Source organism: Pseudophryne corroboree, chromosome 9 (assembly GCF_028390025.1).
Source record: "Pseudophryne corroboree isolate aPseCor3 chromosome 9, aPseCor3.hap2, whole genome shotgun sequence".
In the NCBI taxonomy this organism is placed as follows: Eukaryota; Metazoa; Chordata; class Amphibia; order Anura; family Myobatrachidae; genus Pseudophryne; species Pseudophryne corroboree.
The window spans coordinates 348813531-348838186 of record NC_086452.1 but is presented as its reverse complement, the minus strand read 5'-3'; the positions used below and the strand labels follow the sequence as shown (position 1 = coordinate 348838186).

General features: G+C 47.2%; 1 protein-coding gene across 1 annotated transcript in view; it reads right to left on the bottom strand.

Annotated features, from left to right (window-relative positions):
• RAC2 (Rac family small GTPase 2) overlaps positions 1 to 24656 on the bottom strand; it is a 336789-nt gene that overhangs the window by 70351 nt on the left and 241782 nt on the right. Inside the window, exons 4-5 of the mRNA XM_063940653.1 lie at positions 21630 to 21692; positions 9180 to 9339 (exon numbers count right to left, since the gene is read on the bottom strand). Of these exons, the coding sequence (XP_063796723.1) occupies positions 9180 to 9339; positions 21630 to 21692 (223 nt within the window). The remainder of the gene's footprint in view (positions 1 to 9179; positions 9340 to 21629; positions 21693 to 24656) is intronic.

Genomic DNA, 24656 nt, shown 5'->3' with positions numbered 1-24656 from the left:
TAGCCATGAACATAGGCCAGGGCCTCAGCCGTTCCTTGCCACTCCGTGTGGTAAATGGCATATTGGCAAGTTTACGCTTCTCCTCCGACAATTTTATTTTAGGTTTTGGAGTCCTTTTTTTACTGATATTTGGTGTTTTGGTTTTGACATGCTCTGTACTATGCCATTGGGCATCGGCCTTGGCAGACGACGTTGCTGGCATTTCATCGTCTCGGCCATGACTAGTGGCAGCAGCTTCAGCACGAGGTGGAAGTGGATCTTGATCTTTCCCTAATTTTGGAACCTCAACATTTTTGTTCTCCATATTTTAATAGGCACAACTAAAAGGCACCTCAGGTAAACAATGGAGATGGATGGATTGGATACTAGTATACAGTTATGGACGGGCTGCCGAGTGCCGACACAGAGGTAGCCACAGCCGTGAACTACCGCACTGTACTGTGTCTGCTGCTAATATATAGACTGGTTGATAAAGAGATAGTATACTCGTAACTAGTATGTATGTATAAAGAAAGAAAAAAAAACCACGGTTAGGTGGTATATACAATTATGGACGGGCTGCCGAGTGCCGACACAGAGGTAGCCACAGCCGTGAACTACCGCACTGTACTGTGTCTGCTGCTAATATATAGACTGGTTGATAAAGAGATAGTATACTCGTAACTAGTATGTATGTATAAAGAAAGAAAAAAAAACCACAGTTAGGTGGTATATACAATTATGGACGGGCTGCCGAGTGCCGACACAGAGGTAGCCACAGCCGTGAACTACCGCACTGTACTGTGTCTGCTGCTAATATATAGACTGGTTAATAAAGAGATAGTATACTCGTAACTAGTATGTATGTATAAAGAAAGAAAAAAAAACCACGGTTAGGTCACTGGTATATACAATTATGGACGGGCTGCCGAGTGCCGACACAGAGGTAGCCACAGCCGTGAACTACCGCACTGTACTGTGTCTGCTGCTAATATATAGACTGGTTGATAAAGAGATAGTATACTCGTAACTAGTATGTATGTATAAAGAAAGAAAAAAAAACCACGGTTAGGTCACTGGTATATACAATTATGGACGGGCTGCCGAGTGCCGACACAGAGGTAGCCACAGCCGTGAACTACCGCACTGTACTGTGTCTGCTGCTAATATATAGACTGGTTGATAAAGAGATAGTATACTCGTAACTAGTATGTATGTATAAAGAAAGAAAAAAAAACCACGGTTAGGTCACTGGTATATACAATTATGGACGGGCTGCCGAGTGCCGACACAGAGGTAGCCACAGCCGTGAACTACCGCACTGTACTGTGTCTGCTGCTAATATATAGACTGGTTGATAAAGAGATAGTATACTCGTAACTAGTATGTATGTATAAAGAAAGAAAAAAAAACCACGGTTAGGTAACTGGTATATACAATTATGGACGGGCTGCGGAGTGCCGACACAGAGGTAGCCACAGCCGTGAACTACCGCACTGTACTGTGTCTGCTGCTAATATATAGACTGGTTGATAAAGAGATAGTATACTCGTAACTAGTATGTATGTATAAAGAAAGAAAAAAAAACCACGGTTAGGTGGTATATACAATTATGGACGGGCTGCCGAGTGCCGACACAGAGGTAGCCACAGCCGTGAACTACCGCACTGTACTGTGTCTGCTGCTAATATATAGACTGGTTGATAAAGAGATAGTATACTCGTAACTAGTATGTATGTATAAAGAAAGAAAAAAAAACCACGGTTAGGTCACTGGTATATACAATTATGGACGGGCTGCCGAGTGCCGACACAGAGGTAGCCACAGCCGTGAACTACCGCACTGTACTGTGTCTGCTGCTAATATATAGACTGGTTGATAAAGAGATAGTATACTCGTAACTAGTATGTATGTATAAAGAAAGAAAAAAAAACCACGGTTAGGTCACTGGTATATACAATTATGGACGGGCTGCCGAGTGCCGACACAGAGGTAGCCACAGCCGTGAACTACCGCACTGTACTGTGTCTGCTGCTAATATAGACTGGTTGATAAAGAGATAGTATACTACTAATATTATATACTGGTGGTCAGGTCACTGGTCACTAGTCACACTGGCAGTGGCACTCCTGCAGCAAAAGTGTGCACTGTTTAATTTTAATATAATATTATGTACTCCTGGCTCCTGCTATAACCTATAACTGGCACTGCAGTAGTGCTCCCCAGTCTCCCCCACAATTATAAGCTGTGTGAGCTGAGCAGTCAGACAGATATATAATATATATAGATGATGCAGCACACTGGCCTGAGCCTGAGCAGTGCACACAGATATGGTATGTATGTGACTGAGTCACTGTGTGCTGTGTATCGCTTTTTTCAGGCAGAGAACGGATTATAAATAAAAGTGGTGGTCACTGGTCACTATCAGCAAAACTCTGCACTGTACACTACTGAGTACTCCTAATGCTCCCCAAAATTAGTAAATCAAGTGTCTAAACGGAGAGGACGCCAGCCACGTCCTCTCCCTATCAATCTCAATGCACGTGTGAAAATGGCGGCGACGCGCGGCTCCTTATATAGAATCCGAGTCTCGCGATAGAATCCGAGCCTCGCGAGAATCCGACAGCGTCATGATGACGTTCGGGCGCGCTCGGGTTAACCGAGCAAGGCGGGAAGATCCGAGTCGCTCGGACTCGTGAAAAAAAACATGAAGTTCTGGCGGGTTCGGATTCAGAGAAACCGAACCCGCTCATCTCTAGTTTGTAGGTGAGATATCTGCAATAAATGGGGTATTTTGTGTGGATAATGAAGTTCCTGTTTTTCATAGGCAGACTACTAGGGATGGTTTAGCCCAGTAATTCCCAAACTCAGTCCTCAAGAAGCATTAATGGTCCAGGTTTTAAGTAGAGATGAACGGGTTCAATTTTCGGAGAACCGAACCCTACCGGACTTCACGTCACAAGCCCGGATCCAAGACAGGCTCGAGTTTTCCTGCCTGACTCAGAAACCAGAACTAGGCAAAACGTCATCATCCCGCTGTCTGTTTCTCACAGGGTTTGGATTCCATATAAAGAGCTGCGCGATGCCGCCATTTTCACTCCGGCTTTGGAGAGTGTAGAGAGAGGACGTGTCTCCGTCATCAGTGTCTGTGTCTTGTGCTGCATCTGTCCAGTCACAGTGGTTGTGTCCTCTGCTGCCATATGTCCAGTGCTGCTGTATAAGTATCGTCCAGTGGTGCTGTGTAGTGCTGCATCAGTCCAGTGGTGGTGTGTTGTGCTGCATCAGTCCAGTCACAGTGGTGTGTCCTCTGCTGCCATATGTCCAGTGCTGCTGTATAAGTACAGTCCAGTGGTGCTGTGTTGTCCTGCATCAGTCCAGTGGTGGTGTGTTGTGCTGCATCAGTCCAGTCACAGTGCTGCTGTATAAGTGCAGTCCAGTGGTGCTGTGTTGTGCTGCATCAGTCCAGTGGTGGTGTGTTGTGCTGATCAGTCCAGCCACAGTGGTGGTGTCCTCTGCTGCCATATGTACAGTGCTGCTGTGTAAGTCCAGTCCATTGCAGTGGTGCTGTGTTGTCCTGCATCAGTCCAGTGGTGGTGTCCATGTGCTGCTGGCCTGCCGTATATATCCAGTGGTACTGCCATATATGTCCAGTGATCCGGCCGTATATGTCCATTGATACTAACGTATGTGTCTAGCGGTACTGCCGTATAAATCCAGTGATCCTGCCGTATAAGTCCAGTGATCCTGCCGTATAATTACAGTGGTACTGGCGTATAAGTCCAGTCCAGTGATACTGCCGTATATGTCCAGTGATACTGCCGTATATGTCCAGCGATACTGCCGTATATGTCCAGTGATCCTGGCGTATAATTACAGTGATCCTGCCGTATAAGTCCAGTGATCCTGCCGTATAAATACAGTGCTACTGGCGTATAAGTCCAGTCCAGTGATACACCGTATATGTCCAGTGAAACTGCCGTAAATGTCCATTGATACTGCCGTATATGTCCAGCGGTACTGCTGTATAAATCCAGTGATCCTGCCATGTAATTCCAGTGATCCTACTGTATAATTCCAGTGATCCTGCCGTATAAGTCCAGTGATCCTGCTGTATAATTACAGTGGTACTGGTGTATAAGTCCAGTCCAGTGATACTGCCGTATATGTCCAGTGATACTGCCGTATATGTCCAGCGGTACTGCCATATATGTCCAGTGGTACTGGCGTATAATAAAGTGGTACTGGAGTATAAGTCCAGTGATCCTGCCATATATGTCCAGCGGTACTGCTGTATAAAGCCAGTGATCCTGCCGTATAATTCCAGTGGTACTGGCGTATAAATCCAGTGATCCTGACGTATAAGTCCAGTGATCCTGCCGTATAATTCCAGTGGTACTGGCGTATAAATCCAGTGATCCTGCCGTATAATTCCAGTGATCCTGCCGTATAATTCCACATAAATCCATATAATTTCGTATAAATCCAGTCCAGCGGTGCTGCCATATAAGTTCAGTGGTGCTGTCCTGTGCTGTATATTATTTACTCCAAATAAAGGGGTTATTAATATTTAATCCAAATATTTTTCACAGGGCTTGCCCTGTGTGGTGTAGAGGTACGCTCTCCTGTACCGCATATTGTTATATAACTCCAGAAAAATAATGGATAACAAAAATTTGGAGGATAAAATAGGGAAAGATCAAGAACCACTTCCTCCTAGTGCTGAAGCTGCTGCCACTAGTCATGACATAGAAGATGAAATGTCATCAACGTCGTCTGCCAAGGCCGATGCCCAATGTGATAGTTGAGGGCATGTAAAATCCAAAAAGCCAAAGTGCAGTAAAAAGACCCAAAAAATACATTTAAATGGTCTGATGAGAAACGTAAACTTGGCAATATGCCATTTACAACACGGAGTGGCAAGGAACGGCTAAGGCCCTGGCCTATGTTCATGACTAGTGGTTCAGCTTCACATGACGATGGAAGCCCTCATCCTCCCTCTAGTAAAATTATAAGAGTTAAGATGGCAAAACCACAGCAAAGAACTGTGCGTTCTAAGATGGTATCACAAATCCCCAAGGACAGTCCAAGTGTGTCGGCGGTTACGATGTCTGACCTTCCCAACACTGGACGGAAAGAAGTGGCTCCTTCCACCATTTGCATGCCCTCTGCAAGAGCTGGACGGAGCACCCACAGTACAGTTTCTGATATTCAAATTGAAGATGTCACTGTTGAAGTACACCAGGATGAGGATATGGGTGTTGCTGGCGCTGAGGAGGAAGTTGACGAGGAGGATTATGATGGTGATGTGGTTTGTTTAAATCAGGCACCGGGGGAGACACCTGTTACCCGTGGGATGAATAAGCCTATTGTGATGCCTGGGCAAAACACCAAAAAAGCCACCTCTTCGGTGTGGAATTATTTCTCCACAAATCCGGACAACAGGTGTCAAGCGGTGTGTTGCCTCTGTCAATCTGTAATAAGTAGGGGTAAGCACGTTAACCACCTAGGAACACACTCCCTTATACGTCACCTGCAGCACATTCATCAGAAGTCAGTGTCAAGTTGTGAACTTTGGGTAAGAGCGTAAGAAGTCCACTGACACCTAAATACCTTCTTCCTCTTGTACCCAAGCTCCTGCAAGCCACACCACCAACTTCCTCAACGTCAACTTCCTCCTCAGTCAGGAACGTCAGTAGTCCTGCAGGCCATGTCACTGGCAAAAAAATTTTTGTTTGTAAAATCAAACAATTAAGGAGCGCTTATAAAATATTCAAAATTATTATACATATAAAATATATTTATTACACATTAATTTAATGCTCAACAACAATAAAAGAGATGACAGTGAATAGACATAATATTTTAAATATAATTAGCTCTTATAGCTGGATTTTAAAAAGCCAGCGTAGCGGTCCATTTGGAATCTTTTAGCAGGTATTGTCCAAAGTTGGTATACTAGTATACTTTCATTAGGTCCCAAATTAGAAATGGATAGAGATGATGAATAGGAGATGCTCACTCCTTGTTAGTTGGAGTGACTCGCACTCATTTCTGGTGTTTGCGCTGGTTCTCGTCAATAGCAGTGCAGAGAGAGGCCTATACATCCACCTACAATATAGGCAAAGGAGGGGGAATGCAACTGACTCAAGCGCAGTGGAGAATGATTTCCATCTTGTGCAAGGTTCTCCAACCCTTCGAACTTGCCACACGTGAAGTCAGTTCAGACACTGCCAGCTTGAGTGAGGTCATTCCCCTCATCAGGCTTTTACAGAAGCAGCTGGAGAAATTGAAGGAGGAGCTAAGAAGGAGCGATTCCGCAAAGTATGTGGGACTTGTGGATGGAGCCCTTCATTCACTTTGCCAGGATTCAAGGGTGGTCAATCTGTTGAAATCAGAGCACTACATTTTGGCCACCGTGCTCGATCCTAGGTTTAAAGCCTACGTTGTATCTCTCTTTCCGGCAGGCACAAGTCTGCAGAGGTTCAAAAACCTGCTGGTGAGAAAATTGTCAACTCAAACGGAACATGACCCGTCAACAGCTCCTCCTTCACTTTCTCCGGCAACTGGAGCTGCAAGGAAAAGGATAAGATTTCCTAGCCCACCCGCTGGCGGTGATGCAGGGCAGTCAGGAGTGAGTGCTGACATCTGGTCCGGAATGAAGGACCTGCCAATGATTACTGACATGTCTACTGTCACTGCATATGATTCTGTCACCATTGAAAGAATGGTAGACGATTATATGAGTGACAGCATCCAAGTAGGCATGTCAGACAGTTCGTACGTATACTGGCAGAAAAAAGTGGGTATTTAGATGCCCTTGCACAAACTGGCTTTATTTTACCTAAGTTGCCCCCCCTCCAGTGTGTACTCCGAAAGTGTTTAGTGCAGCCGTTAACCTTGTCAGCAATCGGCGTAGGAGGTTATTTCCACAAAATGTTGAGAAGATGATGTTCATCAAAATGAATTATAAATTCCTCCATGAAGACCTTGACCAGCAATTGCCTCCAGAAAGTACACAGGAACCTGTGATGGTGGATTCCAGTGGGGACGAATTAATACTCTGTGAGGAAGAGGATGTACACAGTGAAAGGGGTGAGGAATCAGAGGATGAGGTTGACATATTGCCTCTGTAGAGCCAGTTTGTGCCAGGAATGATTGATTGCTTCTTTTTGGTGGGGGCCCAAACAAACCGGTCATTTCAGCTACAGTCGTGTGGCAGACCCTGTCGCTGAAATGATTGGTTTGTTAAAGTGTGCATGTCCTGTTTATACAACATAAGGGTGGGTGGGAGGTCCCAAGGACAATTCCATCTTGCACCTCTTTTTCCTCTTTGTATCATGATCTGTTTGGGGCCTAGTTTTTTTTTAAGTGCCATCCAGTCTGTAACTGCAGTGCCACTCCTAGATGGGCCAGGTGTTTGTGCCGCACACTTGTGTTGCATAGCTTAGTCATACAGCCACCTCGGTGCAACATTTTGGCCTAAAAACAATAGTGTGAGGTGTTCAGAATAGACTGGAAATGAGTGGAAATGAATGTTATTGAGGTTAATAATACCGTAGGAGCAAAATCACCCCCAAATTCTGTGATTTTAGCTGTTTTTATGTTTTTTTCTAAAATCATCCAGATCCAAAACCAAAACTCGAAAGGGTGGCTTTGGCAAAACCAAAACACGAGCGGGGAATTAGAACCAAAACCAAAACACAAAACGTGCCCGCCGCACATCTCTAGTTTTAAGTATATCCATGGCTCAGCACAGATGGATAAATCATATTGAATGAGGTACTAATTAAGACACCTCTGGCCAAGCATGGATATACTTAAAACCTGAACAGTTAGGGCGGGATGTATTAACATACATCGCCGCCCCTCGCAGCGATGTTGATCGCATATGTACTAACATATGCGATCAACATCGCAATGCGGTGACAGGGCCCCCCCGCGATACCTGTAAGGTGGTGTGCGGGGGGTCTCCGTCACCTCCCTAGGCTCTCCATTTCCTCAGTTTCCAGGAACAAGGCAGCAGGCTGTCCCCGGCACCTCCTCGTCCCCCCTGCACCCGGAAGGACCTCCGACTGCGTTGCTAGGGGGAGGAGGAGATTACCTTCCGGAACCAGGGCTGCCTGGAGGAAGGTATGCTGGGGAGGGGAGGGGGATTGAGGGGAGTCAGCGTCTGCGTCGACAGGTTGCGGTGTCCGGCGATAAGAAGCCCATAGGCTTCTATAGGGTATCGCCATCCAGAGAAAAACCGGCGGCGGGGTCTTAGTACATTTGAAAATGTGGTAAAACCCCTGAAAACAGGTGGTTTTGCTGCATTTTTCCCTTAGTATATCCCACCCTTAGTGCTTCTTGAGGACTGAGTTTGAGAACTACTGGCTTAGCCTACAAAAGTTGAGGTGGTGGATCTACTGCTAATTTACAGTCTAGCTGTACAATCTAGCCGATTGTACTTTAATTTTTTTTACTTATGTTTATCATGTATGACATTAGTGTTCTACATTTTCTGTAATGTCATTCATTTTGCACAGGAGGCGCAGCTTGGCTGGAAAGCATTGTTATGCAGTAGCAACAGGTAGAGCAAGAGGCAGATGTGGATCGCTCCCCCATTGGAGGGGCAGGTTGTGGGAACCTGGGCACTTTCCTTGAGGTAAGACCCAAGTAGCACAGTAGCACTACACCAATTAAGGGTTAATATATTGGTGTTGCTGATGGTCTGTGCTTTCTTATCCACCCATTTTACTATTCATTCATTTAATAAAAGCAGTGACCTTAAACAGACAATCTTGTAAATCAGTGTACTACTTCAGTTAGGTTAAGTTGGTTGGTGGATGGTGTTATTATGCCTAATTGAAGCCACTTAAAATACTTCTGAAAACATACAAATTTCTGTTGCTGCACAACACTGCGTAGTCCGCATTGACACACACTCAATAAACACTGCCTAAGTGAGAACGCCCAGTAAAATCTCTTCAATTGCATGTGGAGATGTGACAGCATTGCATATGATTCTTCATTGGCCGTACTTGCATACACTTGGTGCATAGTACAAAATCACACAACAAATGCTCTGCAAACCAGTGAACTGTGCATTCGCCCCATCGTGTACATGAAATACTGTAGGTGCATTTGTGTTTACTGTATTTTTAACTTTACTCATTCCAACCTGCCCATATTCTGTATCTTCTGTCAGGACCCATACTCACCAATCTCCTTGGCTAAAGCTAATCCCTGTGGATAAGAAATTGGTGCCAACTTCTTTTCTTTAAGCTTCTCAATAGTTTCCTTGTCATCGCGCAGATCCAGCTTGGTACCAACAAGAATTATTGGGGTGCTGGGGCAATGGTGTCTCACTTCTGGGAACCACTGGAAGGAATTAAAAAGTGACATTAGATACAGTATGTAGATGTGAATGTGATGCTATAAGCACATTACTGGAAGACTGCAGAATAGGGGAAAGCTCTTCCGGGGCACTTGAAAAAGTAGACAACCCTCTGTCACATCTCTATCCATCCATGTAGGCAGTGTGGGGGCATGATTCACTGTGAATTGCATCATCAAGACCCCACTTCTTATAGCAAAATACCGTAAATTGCAGCATTACATCAGAAAGTGGGGGTGCAGAGACACATGGGGCAATTCAGACTGCATCGTTGCAGCGGCAGCGATTGCAGTCTGAATTACTATGTGAAGGGCGCACTGCGCATGTGCAGCCTGTGAGATGCGAAAGCATTTCATTGGTGCGATCGCCTCAGCTTGCGGGGCGTGGGGCGGGAGGGGCGTGCCAATGGCGTTAGGACGCTGTTGGCGAGGCATGTCCAGACTGTTGGTAGGGCAGGCCGTGGCGGCTGCGTGACATCACACGCAGCCGCTGCAACCCGGGACGCGGCAGTTAAACTCCTGCCAGCGCGCAGGAGCTGCGCTGGCAGGGAGCTTCTTGTCAGGTACAAAAGCATTGCCGCCGTGCAATGCTTTTGTACCTGTGCGGGGGAGGGGGGAGGGGGAATAGGGCCTGACATGCGGCGCGGACTAGCCCTGTGCTGGGCGACTCCTCGCATGTTAGAGAAACTCATCGTAGATGTGCTAAATTTGCTAGCACATCTACGATCAGATCTGAATTACCCCCACAGTTTGCACAGTGATGCCCATACCCCTACACCTGCATCACCCCCTCCCTACAAGTCCTAGAGCATAGAAAAAAAAAGTATTTAAGCACTGTATGTACAAAGTCTCCTTTGTGATTTAGATGGTGCTCAAACACTACATAAGGGGTAAAAGTGCTGGATAAGTCATTTTTATTTAGATATTTCTATTAACTGAAAGTAGAATACAGCATCATTTGTTTAATCAATTTATTGCTTTTATGGCCGCATGCCCAGCAACAGTATCAGAGAGCAAAGTGGCACGGCAGCTGCTTTTCAACGCTTGCTTTCTTTTGTGCAATTAAGACAGCACAAGCAAATTACCACAAATGTAATTGTGTCCTGAGTATACAGTACCAGTCAAAGTTTGGACACACTTTCTCATTCAAATGAATAAGAAAGTGTGTCCAAACTTTTGACTGGCACTGTGTGTATATTTTTCAATTACAGTTATTTACAGAACAAGAAACAATAGTGTAGATTTTGCTTTTATTTCACTTTTTAACCCAATGAAACATTGGTAATTCACAGGAGAGTCCAATAACTTTTTATCAGCAACTAATGTATAATGTGAAGCCTGTTTACCCCTGCCATACATATGCATGTCATCAGTAGATCAGTGTTTCAACCATGGTCCTCAATGCATACTAAGGGGTATATTTACTAAAGTGCAGGTTTTCATAAGTGAAGCCCATAGCAATCAATCAGATTCTACTTATCATTTCTAGCACCTTCTAGAAGATAATAGCTAGAGTCTGATTAGTTCCACTTATGAAAACCCGCACTTTAGTAAATATACCCCCAACATTCCAGATTTTAGGGATATCCATGCTCAACCACAGATGGTTTAATAAAAAAAAAACTGTGGTTCTAAATAAATCACCTCTGCTCAAGTATGGCTATCCTTAAAACCTGGATTGATAGTGTGCCTTGAGGTCCATTGCTGGGATCCCCAGCAGTAGACAATTTACAGTACCTAATCCTTGGTGACACCACAGCACAGCATTTACAGTATAAGTGGCTCGTACAGATAATAATCATAGCTTGGAAAGCAATGTCACAAGTAGATCATTACTTATACTGTCTTCCCTGTAGGGAGGGATGAGAAATTACTATTTGCGACTTCATTGCGAAAGGCAACGTTCTGTATTGAATGACTAAGAGCTGTAATAATGGTATTGTTGTAAAGCTGATTACAGGTTTAACAGTCCTCAAACACCTGGCCAAGAAAAGATCAGTGACAAACTGACAACAAAAAAAGACATCATTAACTAACATGACATAAGAATATGTAACCCATACCTCCCAACATGACCCTCTCCAGGAGGGACACAATGCTCTGTTTCTGGACTTTTTTCTTAATTTATGATTGCCAGCACCTGTTTTGAACAGGTAAATGAATAAAGAAATGTGTTTCAGCACAGGTGATGGCAATTATAAATTAAGAGGGAAGTCCAGGAGCAGAGCATTCTGTCCCTCCTGGAGAGGGACATGTTGGGAGGTATGTGTAACCCACAGCAATCAGTCAAACGTTACCTTTTATTATTCTATACAGTATTTACAGCCATAGCCAGATTAAGGTGGGGGATATTGTACCCCAGGCCCCCTTCTGTCAGGGGGCCCCCTGGCCAAAGCACATTGACATCACTAGCTTTCCCTTGTGTACAGCAGAACTAGGCAGCCAGAATGTGAGAAGGTCAGTATGCAGTGCCGGCAAAGATACCGGAATAACAGGTTTCAGTGGCGGATTCAGGGGGGTCACCCAGGCACGTGCCCCCCCTGTCGTCCTGATCAGGCTGCCCTGACTGACAGCGACCACAGCGGGTACAGGCAGCGGCGGGACCCGGCCACAGTAGTCCGGGCTGAGGGGAAGTAGAAGCAGTGCCCCCAAATCACGGCCGCCGCCACGCTACTCCGCTCCAACCAGCCCTGCTTCCTGGTGACGCTATATTCACAATACAGTAGCTGCATGGGCTGTGGGGACCGCATGCAACCTGCAGTCCCCACAGCCCATGCAGCTACTGTATTATGAATATAGCGTGTCACCAGGAAGCAGGGCTGGCCGGAGCAGAGTAGCGTGGCGGCGGCCGTGATTTGGGGACATTACTCATACTTCCCCTCAGCCCGGACTACTGTGGCCGGGTCCCGCCGCTGCCTGATCATGGCGATGCCCTTGTGTGTGCGGGCGCTGCGCCTCTCCGGGGCCGCCCGGCTCCTACTCTCTCCCCGCGTACAGAATCTCCACACCAGCCCTGCTCTGGCATCCAAGGCGCCAGTGTCCACCGCAACGGGTCACGACGACCAAGAGGGTGATATGACTAACTCCAATACCAGGGTAAGTCCCCCCTTATATACCTATAGTGTCATTGCCCATATGTGCTGTATGTCATACCCCCTATATCCTATAAACTGTGCCATGTGTACTGAGGTGACACCCCCTGTATACCTGTCCATACTATTCCTATATACCGTGTGCCCTGAATGAGGTGATGCCCCCTATGTACGCACTCACTCCATCCCCTACCAGACCTGTCCCTGCACTCTCAACCTGTCCCCTACCAGACCTGTCCCTGCACACACACCCTGTCCTCTACCAGGCCTGGCTACGCACACTCATTCCGTCCCCTACCAGACCTGTCCCCCACACTCATCCTGTCCCCTACCAGACCTGTCCCTGCACACTCACCCTGTCCCTTACCAGACCTGTCCCCGCACACTCAGCCTGTCCCCTACCAGACCTGTCCTTGTACACTCACCCTGTCCCCTACCAGGCCTGTCCATGCACACTCAACCTATCCCCACACACTCACCCTGTCCCCTACCAGACCTGTCCCTGCACACTCACCCTGTCCCCTATCAGTCCTGTCCTGTACACTCACCCTGTCCCTCACCAGACCTGTCCCCCACCATACCTGTCATTGTATACTCACCCTGTCACCCACCACACCTGTACTCCATGCCCACAGCGTGATAAAAATGAGGTTGTGGCTCGTTGGTATGGCACTGTGACGCCACAACCCTTGTTATGAGACAACACTCACCTTCCCAGGAGCATGCACAAAAGTCCCCCCATCCTACCTTCCCCTATCATGGTCCCCTGTCATTTTGTTCTGGATCCACCCCTGCCAGGTTTCATGACTTAAATGGAGCTTCCTGAGGAGGAGAGATTGAAGGGAATAGAGAGCTGTAAATAACCCAGGGATCACAGCTTTGCCTTCTCTTCTGTGTTGAAATACCTTTCTTATTAATTAAATAGTTCAACACAGATGACACCAATCATATATTAAGAGGGAAGTCCAGGAGTAGAGCATTTTGTCCCTCTTGGAATGGGTCATGTTGGAAGGTATGCCCAATATAATATACCCTCTTCTGACCCTGGGTCTTAAGTGCCCCGGGCCCCACAAAGGTTTAATCAGGCCCTGCTTACAGCTACTGTACTTGTATTATTTGCACATGATACAAAAAAATTAACATTTATCTTTTAGCTGAGAATACAAGATCTCAATCAATCTCTAGTTAGAATGTTTAAATAAGGGAAAATTATTATCACTATATAGTTTTAATATGCAACCGAGTCAGACTTAGCAGATTTGTCAGGTGATCATCTACCTTGAGCACATATGGCCATGGTGAATGGTTACCATGCACGTTGTTGGCATATAATCTCTGCCTCAGATTTTATAATTGCTTATAATAAGCAACAGTATCCAAACTTCCTATTGTACTACAGGTATCATGGGCTATAAATTATGTGACTATATAATATATGTTGGCAGCATAATTATATTGTGCAGGTTAATTAAGTTTTCTAATCAGGGTCATAGGTCATATATTCATTTTGTTCCATATACTGTGCATTATGCTATAAGCAGAAAATTAATGACAGTATGTACTTTTTAATGTATGTATTTCTCTAATTAAGTGACAGTATGTACTTTTTAATGTACATATTTCTCTAAAAAATTGACAGTATGTACTTTTTTAATGTAGATATTTCTCCAAGAAAGTGACAGTATGTACTTTTTAATGTACGTATTTCTATAAGATAGGGACTGTATGTACTTTCTAATGTACGTATTTCTCTAAGAAAGGGACAGTATGTACTTTTTAATGTACATATTTCTCTAAAAAAGTGAAAGTATGTACTTTTTTAATGTAGATATTTCTCTAAGAAAGTGACGGTATGGAGAGCGAAATGACAGCATAGGAATGGAGAGAGTTAAACCTCCTGTGAGGGGTGGACCTAACTGTGATGAAAAGTACAGCCAATGTTAGAGAGGGGAGGGATCAGTATATATAGGGTTGTATAGCCTAGCTTGGTCTCTCTTGCTGCTGGTTTGCCTTCTGGTGAGTGTGACTGATTTGCACTTGCACTAGTTTTGTTTAGCTAGCTGATTAGAGATTCAATTTCCACTTTTACTGTTCGCAGTATTCACTGTTATAACAGTACTGAGCCTTTCACCCTCCTCTCTCATCCCCCCCCCACATAATATTTTTTGGATTATGGCCGCCTCTCGCCCCCTCCGCTCTGCCGGGACCCCAGCGCGTTACCGCTCTGCTGGCTGGGATGCTGGGTTTGCGGATGGGCCTGCGGGCTCACCTGGCCGTTCCCCGTCCCCCGGCGCGGGTGCCCACGCGGCGGTGGCTGGGCGGACCCGGTCTTCCCTGCCCCTGGCTTCTGGTCCGGTGCTTACCTCCGGCCGCGGGCAGCAGGGGGGGGGGGGGCGGCAACACGGGGGAGCCGTCCAGAGGTGGCCGGGCATCGGCCTTCACCTTCACTTCTTGAGGGTAAGGCGCCGTTGCCGAGAGCATGCACCCTCGGGCGCGCGCGTGCGCGCCAGAGCGGGCGGCCTCCGTGTGCTCCCATAACATCTTCCCACCCGTCCCCCTTACCAAGGCCGCGGAGTGATGCCGGGCGGGGGGGCCGGGGTGGACGAAGAGCGGCGGCGGTTCGGACGAGGCCTGTCGCGGGGCCTTGTCCGGCGGTCCCTGTTTGTGGGCCAGACACTGAGAGGACGTGGCGGGTAGCGGCGGGACGTGCGCACGAGGTGCGTGCACGCACGCGCGCTCAGCCAGTGGCGCTGTTTGCGCACGTGTGCACGCAGCAGCGCCTCCATTATCAGCGTCTCCCCTACTGCCTCCCTTACAGCCGGAGTCCGGCGGGGAACGGTAGCGCGGGGGGGGGGGGTGGGCGACATAGGATAGGGAGCACAAGCATGGAGCCCCACAGAGGTGCCTTCCCGGCAGACGGGGAGAGCTCCGACCTGCGGGGGGAGGGCGAGTGCGGGGGGGCAGGTGGCAGGCGCAGCAGCAGTAGGGAGGGCCGGCAGGTGCGGGTTAGGCAAGATGACTGGTGGGGGACCATGCCAATGGTGACCAGGGGGGCCAGCGGCTCACCAGTGAGACGGGCGGGGCTTGGGTCGTCGGATCCCTTGTCAGCGACTGCCGGCCGGCGGGTCAGGAGAGGTGCGCCGGCTTCGGCGGGGGCTCCCGCTGGGGCCGGAAACGATTTTTGGGGAAGTCAGGAGGCTTCCGGTGAGTTGGCGTCGGCCCTGGCGACGGTGGCGGCGGCATTGGGCCCATTGGCGTCCCCGGGGGCAGCAAGGCATTCCGGCGCGCGCGCTGAAGCGGGGGCGTCCGGTACACAGCAAGGGTCAGCGGCTCAGCAAATAGCGCGCGCTTGCCGTGACCTAGGGGCGGCCGCGGCGCAGTTGGGACACCGTCCGGTACGGACGGAGAGCGGTCGCGAGGTGGGGACGTCTTTGCCCCGGAGTGCTAGGCAGGCCCCGGGAGTGGCTTCCGGGTCCCGTGCTTTGTTTTCTTTTTCAGGAGATCGCGGAGTGGTGGAGCTGGACGCGAGCGATGAGGAGGATTGCAAAGTTTCCACACCGGAAGACGCCCTGTCCGAGCAGTCGTCAGCGTCAGGTGAGCTTGACCAGCCGGCGTCGGGGTCCAGCATGCGCTCCAGTTCTCTCAGTTCCTCCTCTTCTTCATCCCTGTACGCTAAGAGGGCGGCGGGACAGCAGGAGAGGCGGAAGAGACGCAAGCGGCTTAGCGAGGACGCTCGCAGGGCCAAGAAACGCCGCAATTTGCCTGGGGTAGTCCACTGTGATTATACGGCAGTTTTAAGGGGGTTGCGGGATAGCTGCCATAGGAAGATCTGCAGGGGCGACTATGTGGATATGTTCGTGCTGACTAAGGACGCGAAGAAGAAGTATAAGGCAGCTACGGCTAAGAAAGGCATCGGAGCTGAAGCTTTCCGAACTTTCGACAACTGGCTTGCCGGTTTTTGCGTCTTTGCGGCGTGTTATCTGGAAGATAGGCCTGACGAACATATGAACGTCATACGATACCTGCACTTGATACACGATATGCAGCGCACATCGGCAGGTCTCGAATGGCGGATGTATGATGAGAAGTTCCGAGAGAAGCAGGACTGCTTACAGATTATTGACTTCGGTTGCAAGGACGTGGAGGTCTGGCTCCAGGTCACCCGGGCTTCTCAAACCGCAAAGGAGCCCCGGAATACGGCGGCGGACGGGCTACACGCGGGGTCGTCCGCTCAGGGGAGTAACGCGGAAGGGGGACAGGGTAAGAAAGGTAGGTTGGCTGTCCACGGAGGGGGGCAGGCCGCCGCGAAGGGGAAGTGCTTCGCGTTTAATAATGCGACCTGTTCCTTCGGCAAGCAGTGTCGGTTTCGACATTCGTGCTTGCAGTGTGGTGGCTTCCACCTGGCATCCAACTGTTTTAAGGGAAATCGGCAAGGCGCGAGGGGAAAGCAAAGCTACGCAAGACCCGGCGCGAGCGGGATCGCTCCGCAGGGCCCCAACGCCAATTAATTTGGACGCCATGTCCAAATGGTTGGATTGGTATCCGAATAGTACAGACGCCCAGTTTTTGTTTCAGGGTTTTAAGTTTGGCTTCCGCTTGCCTGTTGCGGGCGAAGTCTATGTTAAGGCTCTCCGGAATCTGCAGTCCACTCGCGCCTTGCTGTCCATTTTGCGCGAGAAAGTGGATAAAGAGGTGCGCATGGGTAGGATGGAGGGCCCGTTCAGCTCGCCCCCTGTGGATGACTTGGTCATTTCCCCAGTGGGGGTAGTCCCCAAGAAGACTCCGGGTGCCTTTCGGCTCATTCAACATCTTTCTTACCCGTCCGGGTTGTCGGTCAACGACGCGATACCGCCCTCACACTGCTCGGTGGTGTACCAGTCGTTTGACGAGGCGCTGGAGTTGGTTCGTAGTTACGGCCCGGGAGCTCTGATGGCTAAGATCGATGTTGAGTCCGCGTTTCGGTTGCTCCCATTGCATCCGGACTCATTCCGTTTCATGGGTTTTCGGATAGGAGCGGAATATTTCATTGACAAATGTTTGCCGAAGGGATGTTCCGTTTCCTGCTCGTTTTTTTAAAGGTTTAGCACATTCTTGCATTGGTGCGTGGAGTCTTCTTCAGGGGGTCATGGGGTCGCGCATTACCTCGATGATTTCCTCTGTGTGGGACCGGCGAATTCGCCACGCTGCAGCGACTTGCTGTTCAGCATCCGAGCATTGTTTTATCATTTTGGCGTTCCTGTGGCCGAGGATAAAACAGAGGGGCCGGTTTCCTGTTTGTCGTTCTTGGGGATTGAAATCGACACGTGTCAGGCTCGTGTCGCCTTCCTCATGCCAAGGTCGCGAAGCTCCGCGAGGTTATTTGCCAGTTCGTGTTGTCAAGCAAAGTCACGCTGAGACAGGAGCAGTCCTTGCTGGGCCTTTTGAACTTTGCTTGCCGGGTGATCACGATGGGCAGGGTTTTCTGCCGTAAACTGGAAAGGGCGACGGCGGGGTGTGCCAGAACGCATCATTTCATTCGTTTATCCTCCGAGATTAAGAGGGATTTGGCCGTCTGAGCCTCGTTCCTGGAGGACTTTAATGGGGTGCGTATCTGGCTGGCCCCAACGACCGACAATGCTAGGTTACAGCTGTTTACCGACGCGGCGGGTTCCTCTGGGTTCGGTTGTTACCTAGAGGGATCTTGGTGCGTGGCCTCGTGGCCTGAGAAATGGCATCGCGAAGGTTTCACTAAGGACCTTTTGCTGCTGGAGCTTTTCCCCATTATGGTGGCACTGGAGGTTTGGGCGAACGGAATTGCCGACGCGTTGTCCCGCGGTCAGTGGGAGAGATTTCGTTTGTTGGCGCCCGAGGCCGATGAGCGTGGGTTTCAATGTCCCCGTTATGTCTGGCAGGTGATCGGACCGAACTGGAGGGTCTAGCGATGCGGTCAGTGGCTCCGAACACGCTCAAGGTTTACGGGCAAGCTTGGAGCGAGTGGGAAGAGTTTGTCCGAGGACGTAGTCATGAAGGTAAGAGCGGGCATTGGATGATGCTTTCTTTTATTTGGCAGCTTTTTGTCACGGGTAGGTCCAGAGCGGTGGTGTCCCGGTACTTAGCTGGGATTTCGTTTTTTAGTAAAATCAAGGGTGTCCCTGACGTGACAAAGAGCGGACTTCTGGTTAAGGCGATGAAAGGGTGGGCGCGCGTGGAGCCAACGCCGCCGGATAGGCGACGGCCCATCGATGCGGCCTTGCTACCGGCTGTCATCGATGCGGTTGGCGGTGTCGCGTCGTCAAATTTTTAATCGCTTTTGTTTCAGTTGGCGTTCTCCATGGCCTACCACGGAGCCTTTCGGGTTTCAGAGCTTGTAGCGCCATCTAAGCGGGCAGGCTCGCGCATGCTTCTGGATGACGTGGTGGTGGGTGAGAGGTCCTTGCTGTGCAGATTGCGTCGCTCTAAGACAGACCAAGTGGGTAGAGGGCGATGGGTCACTTTGGTTCCGTCTCTGGAGGAGAGCGTTTGCCCGGTGAGGTTGGCATCGAAATATGCAGCGGTTCGGCCCGGTGTGCAGGGGTCGTGGTTGCTGCATTATGACTGTTATCCTTTAACGAAATATCAGTTTCGTTGGATGCTGAGTCGCTGTCTGACGAGCATGGGCCTTTCACCCGCTGCTTTCGGTACGCATTCCTTCCATATCGGGGCGGCGACGTCGGCTGCGTCGGCGGGGTTTTCCGTTGTGGAGATCCAGGCGGTGGGGCGATGGAAGTCGCCAAGTTACAGACGATATATTCGCCCGGTTCCATGAGTTTTTTGTTTGACTAACAGTTCAGTTTATTAGTCGTTGTATAAGTTCATGTTGTACGGTTAAGTACGTCCTTGTGCAGTGGTGTCTGTTTGTCTTCCCTGTTCATCCTACTCAGGGATTAGCTACTCGCCGCTGTTGGCAGCGGGGGTCTGGAGTTCTTTTGCGATTTTTTGCCTGACTTGACGGACTGAATTCCAATCTACAATTCGGCTGATCAGTACAAATCAAAGTCCCTCAGCAGGTTTTTACGCTTTCACCTCCAGCTGAGTTCTTACATGTTTTTCCCATTTTAAACCCCCCCCCCTTTTTATTTTCTTTATTTTATTTTGATCTTTCCCGTTGTGTGTTTATGTTATGCTTCGATTGGCTGGAAGCTTGTTTAGATCGGCTAGGCCGTGACTGTTGCAAGACACAGAAACACCCCTTTTTTCTTTTGGCAGATCCTTCAGGTTAAATGCGTGCAATAAACTCCTGTTAGGATACTTATTAACTGATTTTTACTCCTTTCCTTCTCTTCAGGTTGGGTAGAAGACGATTTGGCAGTCTGGGTAGTTGGCCACTCTTATGTTTACTGGGCAGCCAGGTTTTTGGCCTCGGATGGGGTGCAGTTTTTTCCTTGGGCTCATGGCGTTCGTTGGCTTGGTTGGCGGGGGATGATGTGGCAAGATCTGAAGAGTATATTGGTCAGTCAGGTCAGCGAGCATGGAGTCCCTAGGGTGCTGGTTGTCCATTTGGGTGGCAACGATCTGGGGAAGAGGACATCTTTGGAGCTGCGATGGGCCATGATGGAGGATCTGGCCAGTGTGGCTGCAGCGTGGCCCAATTGTGTTTTGGTGTTCTCTATGATGGTGCCAAGGTTGCGTTGGCGAGGAGTGGCGGACGGTCGCCCAATTGATGAGGCCAGGCAAAAGGTGAATGCGGCGGTGGCGAAGTGGGTTTTGGCCCACGGAGGGAAAGTGGTTCGCCACCCTAGGATTCGGTTTCGTGACAGTCACCTTTTTCGGCCTGATGGTGTGCATCTGTCCAAGGAAGGGATGCTGTTTTTCCTGGAGGATCTGTTTCTGGTGTTGCAGGAGTTAGGTTGAGGGTATGGTGGCGGTGCGAAGACTCTGGGGAAGAGTCTTTCGCTGTTGGCGGAAAAGAACGGCAGGTTGTAGTTTGACTTGTTAGTCACAGTTGTTTACAGTATTGGTGTGGTTTAGGTGCACTCACCTCCATTGACTTTTAAGGCCGCTAGATCACCCATCAGGGGGCAGCGTCATCACCCATCAGGGTGGGCAGTCAGCGTGGAGGTCTGAGTCGGGCACCTATTACCTATGTATGGTTTGTGGTAAAGTAGGATCGTTTGGGTTTTAATGTTTTTTGAGGTTATCGTCAGTTGAATATAGCCGTTCTTTTTTCTGCCACCATATGCCGGCTGAATCGGCATGTTAACTTAAATTTTACTTTACAGGATTTTTCTAATGGTTAGGGTACAATAAATAGCTAACAATTTTCTGCCAAATTCAAGTCTCCGTGTCATTATTTCTTGGTATTAAAGGTATTGAATGCTTTACTTTTGAATAAAGGTCCACACATTATCATTAGGAGGTTTAGTACTTTTTAATGTACACATTTCTCTAAGAAAGGGACAGTATGTACTTCTTAATGTACATATATCTCTAATACCCCTTTTCCACCATCCAGCATACAACACGGGTTATTGCACATAAACGCACATAACCCATGTTGCTGGCCGATGTAAAAGGGCTGAGTTGGAATAATCCGTTGATTGACCCAGTATTCCAACTCGGGTAGCTTGCAGGGTTGAACATGGGTTTAACCCGGTAAGCTGTGCAGTGTAAATGGGAGCAACACGGCTCCCGTTCACACTGTATGGGAGGGCGACGCTGGGAGATCATGTGATCTCCGAGCGCCGCCCCCACTGCGTCACCGTCAACGTCACCAAACCGGCAATATGCCGGGTTGGAGACGGCAGATGGAAAGGGTGCTGACGCGGGTCACAGCCGGGTAGCACCCGTGTCAGGCTCCCGGCTGTGACCCGCGTAATTAGATGGAAAAGGGGTATTAGAAAGGGACAGCATGTACTTTTTAATGTACGCATTTCTCTAAAAAAGGGACAGTATGTACTTTCTAATGTACGCATTTCTCTAAAAAAGGGACAGTATGTACTTCTTAATGTACATATTTCTCTAAGAAAGGGACAGTATGTAGTTTTTAATGTACCTATTTCTCTAAGAAAGTGACAGTATGTACTTCTTAATGTACATACTTCTCTGGAAAAAAAAGTCAACTGAATCCCATTGAAAAAAAAAATCAAGGTCATGGTTGTTGAAAAATCGAGACAGAGGTCAGGAATGTTTGTTTTATTCATTTGTTATGTGGATAGCAGTTCTCACCTTGGCTCGGACATTTTCGTAAGAAGCTGGGCTCACCAAAGAAAAGCAAATAAGGAAAACATCCTGAGAAGGGTAAAAGAGAGAGACGTTATAATCAAAAGTCAATGTGACAATTCTATACTGTAAACAAGCAGAAACTAAACATCTCTTGTTCTTATAGGACCATAGACCACAATACCAGGATTGCAGTGTTCAAGCCTGCAGGTTCTTTGTCTAATACACAGATCCTTGTCATCTGCTTGCCATGCACTCACTAACTAGGGTATTCAATTATCCGCAAATTCGCAGCCGTTTTTCGACCTATTTAATTCCAAATGGGTTTCACACGAAAATTCTTGCAGTGAAAAGTGCAGGTGAAAATGGGGAAATCATCCTGTACCCCAAAAAATGCTAAACTAACATAGGAAAATAGAAGAGAAGTGTATTAGAGATCACATTAGAGAGTTTTTGGGGACTTAAATTGTGTGAAATGGCTGTTGTATGCATTTTTTAAAAAATGCAAAAAAATGATAGAAAGCAAGTTTTTTTGAGCAAAATAAATGCTCTCATTAAATTTGGGGTACATGAAAATGGGTATAAGTATATATTTGGGTCATTTTAGGGTACTTTAAAAAAAAAAGTGGAAACAGACCGAATACTCCCATCTGCAAGCCTAAAAACATCTGTCCCACTCATAAAGCACCCCAAGATACCTGTCCCATACCTTGAACCCCAATTTCCATCACTTTGTACTTTTTCACCCCAAAAATGACATGTCATTATTGGCCAATTAAAAATAATTAAAAACTTCAACGTGCCTAATTAGTCATTAAGGGGGGTGTCCCAGGAGTTCTGGACCATATCCAAACATTTTTACCTTAAAATAGTGACTTTTTCCAACTTTTCACCTGCTTCAGAGTAGGTGAAGTGAAATTAGTGAAAAAATTATCACCGATAAATTTTCACGGAAAATTGAATAGGCTGTAATTGCGTTTCGCGGGAAAAGTCCGGTTTTTCGCGCGAAAACCGGACTTTTCACCTGAAAAGTTCATTATCGCTGCTAATTGAATATACCCCATAGTGTTTTATGGTCTTTGACTTCAATGTGTGTGTGCTGCATAGAGATGTGCAACTCGGCTCTTTTCAGTGAGCGGCTCTGAGCAGTTCAGCTCATGGAAAAGAGCCGGTTCTTTTGAATGGCTCACGGCTCACTGGCTCACAGGCAGGAAGTGGAACAGAGCAGGCGCAGTGAGCGGCGGTCCTACTCAGCGTGCTCGGGAACGATGATCTCTGGAATCGACGCGTTTCGCCTGCGGGAGGCTTTGTCAGGAATGCAGAGTGATCGCTCCGTCTACCCCTCATCAGTTATATAGGATGTCCAGCTGTACCTTCCTTTTCCTGTATGCGTTCCAAGTGCGTTCCAAACCAGGTCTTCCTCTTCCTGTATGCATTCCAAGTGCGTTCCACTATATAATACACTTCCTGATCCACACGGATATACTCCTACTTTCTTTTTAATCATTCAGTTTATGCAATCTCAAACAATACAAAAACCACCACCACAAATAACAACATACAACAGTGCTCCTAATACTATAAAGGCTATCAACCCAAGCTAATATTCATCACTACAGTACGGTATTTAAAGTATAATATATAAAAAAGGGCAGTATTCAAAAGTACAGTATTTTGAAAATACAGTATTTAAAAAGGGGGGAAGTGTTGTCTATCCACACAAAAAGGGTACTAGACTATGAGCAAATTATTCTATATGCATCATTCATTTATTCATCCAGTTTATCATTTAAAACTGACGCCTATACACTAAAAAAATTGTATAGTCTCAATATAACTAAGTATAAAAGAACCTATGAGAACTTCTATTTAAAATATATTAATCCAATACTTCATATCTCTACATAACTCCTACTCATAAAAAGGCATTAGGTCAAAATCAATATTCAGTCCCCTGGGCATGAGAGTACCTAGTTGATAAATCAATTTTGTTTCTTCTCTAATCAAATACTCCTCTATACGACCCCCTCTCCACGGTACTGAAACCTTCTTTAAACCTACAAACTGTAGCCCATACGGATTGCCTTGATGTTTCTCTGAGAAATGGGCAGATACGCTATGATCCTTCTTCCTATTTTTTATGTTGCACAGATGTTCCTGTACCCTTACATGTAACTTACGCTTAGTCTGGCCTATATATTGTAGCCCACAGGGACAGGATAACAAATAAATAACACCAGTGCTGTTACAGTTCAGACGTTCTCTGATCTTAAATTCTGCACCATTCGAGGATGATACTGCCGTTTCCACAATCTTAACCGAATTTAATCTAGCTTTTTGACAGGCCGTACAAACACCACATCTGGAAAAACCCACTTTACCTCCCTCCTTGGGTCTTACTCCAAATTTTGAATCGCTCCTAACTAAAGTGGACTTGAGAGTGGGCGCCCTCCTATAGATTATATGTGGTTTCTCGGGGAGTAGTCCTTTTAAAACCTCATCAGATAATAAAATATGCCAATGTTTACGGACACTCTCTTCTATCTTATTATTTTGTGCTGAAAATGTAGTGATGAATAGTACATCCTCCTTCTGATTCAAGACCTTTTTTTGTTTATATTTAAGAAGTTCTGACCGATCTATATCCTTTATCTGGTTCCTAACTTCTATTAGCTGACCTTTATCAAAATTCTTCTCTTCAAAATTTTTCATAAGTTCTTCCACCTGTACATCAAAATCTGCCTTTTTAGAACAGTTACGCTTCAAACGTTTCATTTTTCCCCCCGGAATATTCTGAATCCACCTTTTATGGTGATTACTCCTTGCGTTCAAATAACTGTTTGTGTCCGTAGGTTTTACATATGTCTTGGTCTCTAACTTATTTTTTTCTACATAGATCGTCAGATCGAGAAAGTTGATTGCCTCTTCACTTATTGTGCTGGTGAACTCCAAATTTACTTTATTGTTATTTATCTCTTGTATAAAATTTTCAAGTTCATTTCGTTCTCCTCTCCATATAATAATAATATCATC